At 29.6% G+C, this 12,078-nt stretch overlaps 1 protein-coding gene across 1 annotated transcript; it reads left to right on the top strand.

The window, feature by feature from the left end:
* Window positions 1–6,922: 6,922 nt before the first annotated feature.
* LOC133790982 (26S proteasome regulatory subunit 6A homolog) lies at window positions 6,923–10,685 on the top strand. The gene is made up of 10 exons (XM_062228846.1): window positions 6,923–7,217; window positions 7,465–7,581; window positions 8,279–8,386; window positions 8,705–8,896; window positions 9,000–9,191; window positions 9,307–9,425; window positions 9,554–9,641; window positions 9,771–9,890; window positions 9,981–10,121; window positions 10,262–10,685. Exons 1-10 carry the CDS (start codon window positions 7,101–7,103, stop codon window positions 10,337–10,339), a joined length of 1,272 nt encoding a protein of 423 aa, XP_062084830.1. The 5' UTR covers window positions 6,923–7,100; the 3' UTR covers window positions 10,340–10,685.
* The last annotated feature ends 1,393 nt before the right edge of the window (window positions 10,686–12,078 follow it).

The following is a 12,078-nucleotide window of genomic DNA, read 5'->3' on the forward strand; positions in this document are numbered from 1 at the left end:
TTAGGATTCATACGATAGTCAGACGCTTTTGGAGTTTCAGCACGCATAAAGTATCAAGCTAAGAAGATCCTCCTTGATCTGACTTTTGAGGCTTGGAGATTCAAAGGAGAATGGGGATTTTATGTTGGTGGACTAAGGATCGTACAAGGGAAGCAATACCTTGGAGGATTTGATCTAAGATTTTGAAAGGCAACTCTTTGAATTGTGATTGTTTAAGTTACGATAGAGTTATATTTTTGATGATGTAAGAGGAATTTAAGTGTAATTGGGTTAATAAAAGGGTATCTAAGGTTTATGATTGATAATATTTGGGTTCCAAGGGTTAGAAACATGTTAGGATAGTTGATCTGATGATTTGGGGTCGAAGTTTTACGATTTGCTTCGATTCTTAGGTTTAGAAATTGCAACTGCAATCTCTAGAATTAGAGACCTAGCGCAACTGCGCCCATCCTTGGTGTAACCGCGCTACCTGGCTAAATAGTCTTGGCGCTCTGTGAGCGCGACCGCGCCCAAGCACTGGCGTGATCGCGCTAGCTGCCCAGAAATGCATATTTTTTTAGGTTTTGATGCACCCATTTGACACAATTGGAACTTTTTTCGATTGGGGTTTATTGCAGTAGAGTTTTAAGATCTTCTTAAGAATATTTTGAGTATGAATTATCTTTAAGAGGGACATGGGTGTATTCTTAATATGGTTTTTGGTTTAGCCTGAGTTTTAAGCTTTCGATGTTATATGATATGATAGGCTCGCTAAGGATACTTGATGGGACGCGTTAATGTGTGTGAAGTGCTACTAGACCTGAGGTAAGAAGAGTGGCACCTGCACGCAGGGTGTACACTCAACGTACTTAAGTATGGTAACTTTGTATGATATATTACAAATTATGTTATAAGCTATACTATGAATTATGTTAGGAATTTTGTTACGAATTATATTGTGAAATGTGTTATGAGTTATGTTAGGAACTATGGTATGAATCATGTTATGAATTATGTTAGGAGCTATGTTATAAGTGATGCATGTTGTGTGTGACTGAAATATGGAATTTGTGGTATGTTTGCGTGTCATACTTACAATATGAAAATGCATGCTCATGTTACGATAATTGCATGCTTACATTACGAAAAAGGCATGCTTATGTTAATTCATGCTCGGTTGCACAACTAACCAGATCAACACTGGTTAACGGCTGAAACGACACCGGTAATACTTGTTATGGATTGAATATGCTTTGCTAGGATAGATTATTTTATGCTATGTTTACACTACACTATGGTTTGGTTGATATAATTCATTATACTATGGCTATGTTACTGGCAATATGATTGATTATGGAACTTTGTGTGATAAGTTTTCGACTAAGAGTTGTCTATGTTTTAGGTTATATGAGTTAGTTTATGTTTATGTTTTATGTCTTATAATGTTGGGGCTTTGGGGATAGTGTCCTATATGGCTCTTCTTTTGGGGTGTTAGCTCATAGGTACTCTGTGTTGCAGGTAAAGGCATAAGCGTAGTGATGAGGCGATGAGTTGGAGCTGACTCGGTCAGATGTGTGCATGTCGTGATCGGTAGACCTAGGGGTCAAAGGGCTTGCTATGTATGCATTGTTTTAAATGTCTTCAAGTCATGATTATATGTTAAGTTTTAATAACTTGTATTTTACCTACGATATGCATGTAAGAAAATGATTTATTTTTAAATAACGAGATCTCAAGTTGCATATTTTGTAAAAGATATTTAATTAATGTTTATTTTCAAATGAGTTTCGATAAATGTTTTGTAATAAATTATTTAGTTTATGTCAAGTCATTACAGTTATCGATCGAACCCTCTGTTTTGTTAAATGACAATTCAGACCTTATGTTTTGCAAAATGTAATATAATAATACCATGAGCCCGATTTTGGTCAAATTTTTTTTGAATATGACTAAAATGCCCCCATATTTAAATTTTTTAAAATATTTAATGTATTTTCTATATTTGAAATGAATAAAAATAATTTAATAAAAACAAAATGTAATATATAAATTAAATAATAAAAAACAAAAATCCATACAACATTAAAGTAGAAAATTACAACTTAAACAAAATCAAAATTAAATCAATCTCTATCCTAAATAAATACAAAAAAATTAAACTTTCTTTTCTCCATTTGCATTGCTCATGTTCTTCACCATCAAAACCAGACATCACCAATACAAAATTATAACTTGAATCATCAAAACCCCATAGTCCAGAACGCATAATCAAATCTAAATCAAACCAAAAATTCAAACCCAATAACACATTCATACAAAACCTTATTTAGAAATACTTTCATATTAAATAAACAATCAATCTCAAAAAAATCAAATGCACGAGATTAGGGAGTTCAAATGCACAGTCAATCTCAAATTAACACTAACATTCTCAAAATCAAAAATCAAAACAAAAATTCAAACCCAAATTTGTCAGAGTTGCCGAGGAGCTACAGTAGAATGAAGTTGTCGGTGGTTTCTACTCGTCCGGGCTGGATATTGTTGGGACTGATCTAGGACAAGGTTGGATCTCGTTGGTCTTTGTGGAGAGCTAGGATAAATCTGGCAAAGCCCTCTATCATGAAGCATAATCACCTGTGAAGCTAACCCACCCCATCGCAAAACCATTCCTAGGTCGAAACCGCTTCGAAGATGCTTCGATTTGTTGTGTCTGATGGACCCAAAATAGGTATATTTTAAATATTTATAAATTGCAAGTGCACGAATCGTTCATATAGAATAGTGATCGTGTAAGCAAGGATGTCGAACCCAAATGAGTTGTCTAAAATCGAAAAGAAAACTATTTTAAACCAAAATTAATAAATTCTAACATAACTCCAAAGATTGATGAAAATTTGTAACAATAAAAATAAAATAAAAGATATTAAAGACAATATATATATAACTAAATTAATAATTGTAAACAAGATGGTTAAAGAAAGATTATTAAGATAATAGAATCCACAAAATATAAGTTCAATAATATTTAAAAGTACATTGACTCCCAAGTTTTAGTAATAGTATAAATTAATCAAACCATCACTTATTCAAATTAGATATTCTATTTAAGCACAAGTTTTTATAAAAATATAGGATCTATCTTCACTTTTCAAAAAAGTATAATTTCAAAGCATTTAGTGTAAATCAATCTAATGAAATAACAAATAAATCAATGAACATTATTTATAAGGCAAAACATAATATTTTTGTTCTAAGCATTGGATGTGTACAATTTAATGACACATCTTACACAAAGAATATTATGTTTTTGCACTAATGAAGAACAAAGTGTAAATATGAGCTAACAATAAAAAATATATGATATTTAAGATGAAAGAAGATATTTGAAAAAGAAAAATTCATAAACTTTGTTGCACAAAATGGGAAATCAACATACAAAATAAATACTATCTAGTTACATATTATTTCATCATCACCTTAATAATCTTAGAAATATTAGAAACTCATAACTAGAATAGAAAACACAATAAAAAAAATTACAAACATAACTTAGGAAAATTTGGAGGAAAACCCCCAAATTGTTCCTCTAAAAATACGTAGAAAATTAACCAAAAAGAAGATGAAGACGAAGAGAATAGAGAGGTCTTGAAAGTGTAGAACTTGTGTAGTGTAACCTCTTCTAAAATATGCACCAAACTCCCTTATTTATAGCCAAAAAAATGTTTAAAATAATCAATTTAAATTAATTAAATTGATTAAATTAAAATTGAAATGAATACTAATATGGCATATAGGGGTAAATTTTAGGTGTAATAATCCATATACGCAATCATAATATATCAGTTTAGTTACGTGCTACTTGTTTCATGTTACTAAACACATTATTTAAATTACTTAGCAGCAACCCAATGTTTACGTTACTAGTACCGTAAATATGTCATAACGTCATATAAAATTTAATATAAAGTCCTCAACTATACATATTTTTGGATATCGAATTACACTTTTGACCTTATTTTTTAAAGCCACATTAATTACACTTTTCCAACCGGTTTACATAACTAGTAATACCAAGTCAAAAGCATATATACAAAAGATTCCAATAATATTCATATTTTGACACTTGGACAAAAACTGAGTCCCACAATGATGGTCTTTTCCTCTGGGGAACTAAAGAATTTTTCATATTATATATATTTAAAGGTTTATAATTTTTGGGCTTTGCATTTTGCCCAATTATTTATTTGGATCCTGTATTTTGACAAATTATTTTTTGGACCCCGTGTTATGTAAAATGGTTCAAATAAACCACTAAACCCAATTTTGATGAAGAAAAAATTAAATATAATCACACAGTTGTTAGATAGAATAAATGTGTTTTTGTTTTGAATTGTTAGTTTGGTGAATTATTTGTGATTTTAGTTCAAAAAACTTTGATGAAAATCAGATTTAGAGGTCTATTGAACTATTTTGTAAAACATATGGTCTAAAAAGTAATTTATTAAAATATAGGGTCCAAAAAATATAAACCCTATATTTAAAAAAAAGTAAAATGTTTTGGATTAAAATTTTTATTAATAGAAAAATATATTTAATAATTTATTATATTGGTTTTTATTTAAATTCACACACTTTTATGTAATTATATACTCATTACCGATTAACAGACATTATTTAGCATTATTTTATTTGAGTAATTAGCAATTAAAGTCCCTTATCTTTTTTTTTTGCTGGCAAAAGTCCTTGAGTTACATAATTGGTGCACATTTTCCCCAAACTGTTATCCGTCCGTTAAAATAGAGACTAAACATAAATTTTAGGGATTATTTCTACAAAAAAAGAAGAAGAGGACTTAAATGCTTCAATATTGAAATAACGGGGACTTTAGTTGTCAATTTCCATATAATAATTATTATTTTTTCAAGAATATAAAATACTCTATCATTAACATATAAATAATTTATTTCTTAGAATTTTGAAGGGGATTGATTACTCTAGACAAGTTGTGGTCTACCACTGTATAATCCTATATTATTATTTTTTATTACAAACTTAAGACAATAATTTTTTTTTACAATATATCAGTTTCTCTATATTTTCTTTACACCATTTAAATATTATATCTTTTAATATTTTTATTAATTAAAATAACATAAAAGAATAAATAGAAAAATAAAAACTAATAAATTTGGAGAGAGAAACAAAATTGAATAATTAATTTTTTTTTAAAAGAGCTCGAAAAATCTAAAAGGAAATTATTAATAGAAATAATTTCATAATTTCCTTATATGCATTTATAGATTTTTTAGAGCTCCTTTAAAATAAAATTTTTAAAACTATTCAATTTTCTTTTTTTCTCTCTCCAAAATTAATTAATAAAAATGTTTAAAGATATAATATTTAAATAATGTAAAGAAAAAATAGAGAAATAAAACAATTGTTTTGTAATTAAAAAAAATTGATATGAAATTATACAGTGGTGAACCACAACTTGTTTACGGTAGTCAATAGTCTCCTTAAAAAATCTAAAAAATAATTTTTTTATATGTTAATTATAGAATATATTTTTTTTTTTAACAAAAAAAATACATGGAAATTGGCGGCTAAAGTCCCCGTTCTTTCAAAATTGAAGCATTTAGGTCCCTGATCTTTTATTTTGTTGGCAACAATAATCTCTAACATTCATGTTTAATCCCATTTTAACGAACAAATAACTATTTGGGGAAAATGTGCACCAATTGTGTCACGATAGTGACTTTTGCCAGAAAAAAAAAGATAAGGACTTAAATGCTACACTTGTAAAAAAACAAAGACTTTAGGCGCTAATTATCCTCATTAATTTTACAAACAAATTCTAGACACTATTATTATTATTATTATTATTATTATTATTATTATTTTACAAAAACTTCTAGACATTATTAATAATTTATAATACTTTTAAAATATAAAATATATTTGTATATTAAATGTTAATAACTTTTTTTCTTTTAAGGAAAATATTAATACCCTATAAATATTATCTACTTTTTTTTTTTACAAAACTTAATATTACTAGATACAAGCAATGTGCAATGCACCTTTGTTTAGTTTAATTTATATAATTTATTAATTATTTTTATTAAATTTGTATTATTGTCATATAAATTTCAAATAAATAAACAATATTATATATAAAAGAATGATATAAACATATTAAAATAAAAATTAAACCAAAACATTGTTTATGGTTTTTTTTAAATATATATATATAATATGATAACATTTTTAAATATAAATAATAATTCTTTTTAATAAAAATAAAAATTATGTATTATAAATTATTTTATTATAATGATATTTTATAATATTTAAATTTATATTAATATAAGTATTATATATTATTATAATAATATTTTATAATATTTGAATTCATATTAATATAATTAGTAAAAAATTAGGATTATATATTATTATCATAATAATATTTTATAACATTTGAATTTATAATAATATAAATATTAAATATCTAGTTTTGTATTATATATTATTATAATAATGATAATTTGTAACATTTAAATTTTAATTTATATTAATATAATTAATAAATATCTATTTTTAATTAGTTTTAAATATATATTCCATTAAATATTTAGAATATTCAGTTGAAGTTAATGAAAAATTTGTTAAAATAAAAAATTTTTGTTATTTACACTTTTTTTTTTATATATTTTTAGATATATGTTTTGTTTATTATTTATTTGGATTTTGCCTTTTAACAAATTATTACCAAAATTGAATTTAAAAGTCATTTTGAAACACATTTTGTAAAATTCAGTTTCAAAATATATAATCTAAATAATGATTCAAATGACAAGCCATAAATGTCTAAACCAAAAAAACTAAAGGAAATTTGACAATATATAAAAATAAATAAATAAAATTACTATGAGTTTTTTTTTTAGTAAATACTATAAAATAGAGGGTTGGACTACAAATTTAAGTTCCATCGGAAACAATTCTAAAAGTCTAATCAGAGGTGAAGCAAGAGAAAAGGGTTTCTTTAGGAACAAGCAGAGTGAGATTCTTCTCTCTTCTCTGCAATTTGAACAACTTTCAGCTTGATCTTTCAATCTCAAACAATGGCGGCCGCCATGTTAGAAGATACGAGCTTCGAAGATGATCAATTGGCTTCTATGACCACTGACGATATCGTCAGGGCCTCTAGACTTCTCGATAACGAAATTCGAATTCTTAAGGTATAACCTTTCTTCTTCTTATCGCGCTAGAACTAGCTAGGTTTTTCTTTCTGACTGTTGAAGAACAATTATTTCTCTATATTCGATTCACGTCTGCGCTTTTAGGGTTTTCTATAGCGGCCCAGATTTTTTTACTCTTGCTTTTCAGATCTTTATCTGATTTCTTTTGTAAATACGTGATATTTGCCCAGTATTGGGTGATTATTTGTTTCTCCTTGCTTATGATTTTCATTATTATTGCTTAAAGGAAGAACTGCAAAGGACCAATCTAGAATTGGATTCGTACAAGGAAAAAATAAAAGAAAATCAGGAGAAGATTAAGCTCAACAAGCAGTTACCTTACTTGGTGGGAAACATCGTTGAGGTAAAATTATGATTCCCTTGTTTTAGTTTTAGTTTTAGTGCTTTTCTTATATTGGTGATAAGTTAGTCTCCCAAGTTGTTTGCAAGTTTGGTTTGAGTTGTGTTTGTATGTCTGATATATAAATTTAAAGGAAGAATAAAGAGTCTGAATTATAGGAAGTAAAGGGATCTGTGACGTTATTATGAAGGAGGGTCAACTTCTGGTGTGCGTGGTTATGTACTAATTATATGCCAGCAATCAGAAAATATAAAAACAAAGAGCCCACCTGTAATGTCAAATTGTGGTAGGTATGTGTCTTGTTTACAAACTATGAAAGGAAGAGTAGAAAAAACTTACACTAATGTCTTTAGTCCAATTTGAGAGTATCAACAAACCAGCTGAGATTTGAGAAAGGTTTCTTATGAAAATTCTCTGGGGAAGTCATACCCCAAAAATTTATTCATGAAGTTCCGAGTTTTGTTCCTGACCTGTACATGTATATTTTGGAAGTCATAACTCAGAGATATAATAGGTAATGTGTGAACATAGATTATCATACTGACCATTCATTGGAATTATTGGATTAAGAGAAATATGGTCATTTTGATGGTGATGTGTATATTTTGAGTTAACATTGTAGTTTATGCTATTCAATGTTTATTATGGACAAAAGCACCTGTTAGTATTCAGCCATATTACTAATTCCTTTTGTTTTCAGATTTTAGAAATGAATCCTGAAGATGAGGCTGAGGAAGATGGTGCAAACATTGACCTTGATTCACAGAGGAAGGGGAAGTGTGTTGTTTTGAAAACATCTACCCGCCAGGTAATTTCGTATGCGAGTCCTTTGTTCTTGTGTTAAGCTGATAGAATCATAGAGCGAACTTAACCAGTCAGTTGAGCTGCACCAAATTCATTTGCAAATGAGTTCCTAATATTTATTGATAATGCTACATATGCTAGTCTTTATTAGAAAAGAATGGCTTTATTTCTATGATATTGTATTTTGTGCACACCTGTTACTGATACAATTGAGGCAACATTTATCTTTCCAATGGAAGAGCTTCACAAGTCTTGTTATAAATAATTAATCTCTGTTGCCCTCGTCTGATTGCTAATTTCTGTGTTTAACTATTGATTGCAGACAATTTTTCTACCTGTTGTTGGACTTGTTGACCCTGACAAATTAAAGCCTGGTGATCTTGTTGGAGTGAACAAAGATAGTTACTTGATCTTGGACACATTGCCATCTGAGTACGATTCTCGAGTAAAGGCTATGGAGGTTGACGAGAAACCTACTGAAGACTACAATGACATTGGAGGACTAGAAAAGCAGGTAAGCTTTTAGGCTGAGGCATGCCCTTTGGTGTACTCTAGACTTTATGCTCTTAAGTACCGTGTGCTTGCTTCTTGTTTTCAATTTGGTTATTATTGCACAGATCCAAGAACTAGTGGAGGCCATTGTTCTTCCCATGACACACAAGGAACGATTTCAGAAATTGGGGGTCCGACCACCCAAGGGAGTGTTATTATATGGACCTCCTGGTACTGGAAAAACTTTAATGGCTCGTGCTTGTGCTGCACAGACAAATGCTACTTTTTTGAAACTTGCAGGCCCACAGTTGGTCCAGGTATTGTATTTATTGCTATCTTTTTCTTTTGTGAATACACACTCCAATATATTCTAGTCTTTCATATTTTTATCTTGTGGATTTTATTTTAATTGTTTATTTTGGAACCTTGTAGATGTTCATTGGAGATGGAGCAAAACTTGTTCGTGATGCTTTTCAGCTTGCAAAAGAAAAATCTCCATGCATTATTTTTATAGATGAAATTGATGCAATTGGGACAAAGCGATTTGATAGGTAGCTAATTTTCTACTTTTTTTTTGGCAACCCATTTCAAATGTTTATGATGTTTTAATTTTCTTTTGTTCTGCTTGGAATTGCCAAGTGCAATACTTAATAAATTCTTCCATCTGTTTTTACAACAGTGAAGTAAGTGGAGATAGGGAAGTGCAGCGTACTATGTTAGAATTGTTGAATCAGCTGGATGGTTTCAGCAGTGATGACCGTATCAAGGTAACATATTGGTTGTTTATTACTTTATTCTTTTGTGCATTCAGAAACATAGATGCAATCTGGTACTAAAAGATATTATGCTGATTTCTAACTATCCAATACCCTTTTCTTTATATCATTTGTATAAAGGTCATAGCAGCAACAAATCGTGCTGATATTCTGGATCCTGCTCTTATGCGTTCTGGTCGTTTGGATCGTAAAATTGAGTTTCCACATCCTACTGAAGAGGCAAGGGCCAGAATCCTCCAGGTATATAGCCTTTTTGGATTAACTTGTCAGTTCATTTGTTTTTGGTTGGATGTAACTCTCTTACTGGATCTTTCTACTACAAATCTGTAGATCCATTCTAGGAAGATGAATGTTCATCCAGATGTCAATTTTGAAGAACTAGCTCGATCCACCGACGACTTCAATGGTGCACAACTAAAAGCTGTTTGCGTGGAGGCAGGCATGCTAGCCCTTCGTCGTGATGCAACTGAGGTACCAACTTTTTATTTCTCGATAACTCCGGATTTGACTGTTAGTTCTTCTTGTTTGGATAAATGTATTCAAGGGCCTCTTGTTGTTAGGATTGTTTGAGTTGTGGCATGAAAATAAAAATAACTGTAATTCCATGCCAGGTGAATCACGAGGACTTTAATGAAGGTATCATTCAAGTTCAAGCAAAGAAGAAGGCGAGCTTGAATTATTATGCATAAGGTGGTATCTATGGAGATGTCTAGCAAGCTGGCTAAGAACTATTCAAGGACAAAAGCAAAAAGCTTGTTTCTCAAATACCATTGGAATGCAAAAATGTTAAATGTCTACGGCGTCTTGGGACTTGGCATTTATACTTTTAGTTCTTCTAATACTCCCAGCTGTTTATTGGAGCTCTCTCATTGTCACATTTCATTTTTCTTATATTGCCATTTTTATATGAAATTGTTTTGCAATGGTTTTCTCATCCCTAGAACTGCTTATATGCCACAGACCATTAGATCATGGTGCTTCTGTAACGAAACGAAGCTATGTTTTATTTATTCTCTGGCTTCCTCATTGACCTTACACCAAGACTTCTAAACAATGCAAAGGGCTTAAATTTTGCGTTTATGAAATGATAAGAACTACTTGAGAAAATTTGGTGAAATAGTGTAAAGATAAATGCTTGATAATTGAAATCTGGTAGTTCGTGGCTTCCTTCTCAAGTGTGTTCCTTTAATAGATGATTGGAGCTTCTCTGGTTCTCATTTTCACGTCTGCAAGTAACAGGCCCTGCAAATAAAGCCATATAGGTTTTCCAAATTAATTGACAAAAGTATCTGTGAAACATAAATTGATTTGAACCTTGTCTTGTAGGCACCCCAACAAAGAAACCAAGACTGACATTAATTATACAAAGGTAGATAAAAAATATTTCATTACCCACCTCTCCATCTCATTCTCGATTTCCCTTGTGTAAGAAAACGAATCTGATTTAAAACTCAACACCAAAATTTAGTTCTTTACCATTAAAAAAAAAGAAAGCAAAATGGAGGTCTAAACTTCTTGCTCATGTAGCTGTAGAGTAACACAAGTATGAATAAATGAAACTAGCAGGGAATAATAAAAAAAGTGACCCATCTTGCTTGCAATACTAAAATCATGTGCCACCATATCCAAATAAAAGATATTCCTAGCCCACTATTGCTTGAGGGACAAATGATTGCCTACTCATATAGATTTGATGATGTTATGCATGTCGTTTTGCAAACGATTTTAATTGTTTAGTTTCGGTGATTGTTGTTGCATCGTGTTTTATGTGCGGTCATAGTGTTCTTTCGGAAGCCATTGTGCTGAGATTTGTGTCTTGGTAGACGATTTTTACTTTTCAGGGAATATCTAGAGGGTTTTAGGCAATTTGGAAGTTGTTTGTACTTGTTGAGGCTACAATTTAACAATTTTCCATTTTTTTATACTTAATAGTCTATTTGTATTTGATAATTAGGTGCACTATTGTTTTATTTCAGGATGGAGTCTAATTCCCTTCGACACAATAAACAACTACCGAAGTTGTTACCAAAATATGAGAACATGTTTGGTCAACAACGTTTGGAGTTGCTCTTACTAATCTTATCTAATCTAATTATTCATTATATATAGATTCTAATAATGTCTAAATATTTCATAATAAATTTAAATTGACAATAATACTTAAATTTTTATACTTTTTATATTTTTTCATATTAAATTTAATATATAATTTATAATTGGTTCTATTTTAATTAAAATTTAATTTTTAACATCTAACTCGATTCAGTTATAATTAAAATCAAGGACGAAACCAAACAGTTCAATAAGTAGAGACTTAAAAGCAAATAAAAACTAAATTTAAAATATAATTTGAACGATTGTAATTGGATTTTTCACAATATCATCTATTAATCGTTTCATTTTAATTTGAATTAAACTTTTAACATTC

Source organism: Humulus lupulus, chromosome 7 (assembly GCF_963169125.1).
Source record: "Humulus lupulus chromosome 7, drHumLupu1.1, whole genome shotgun sequence".
Lineage (NCBI taxonomy): Eukaryota > Viridiplantae > Streptophyta > Magnoliopsida > Rosales > Cannabaceae > Humulus > Humulus lupulus.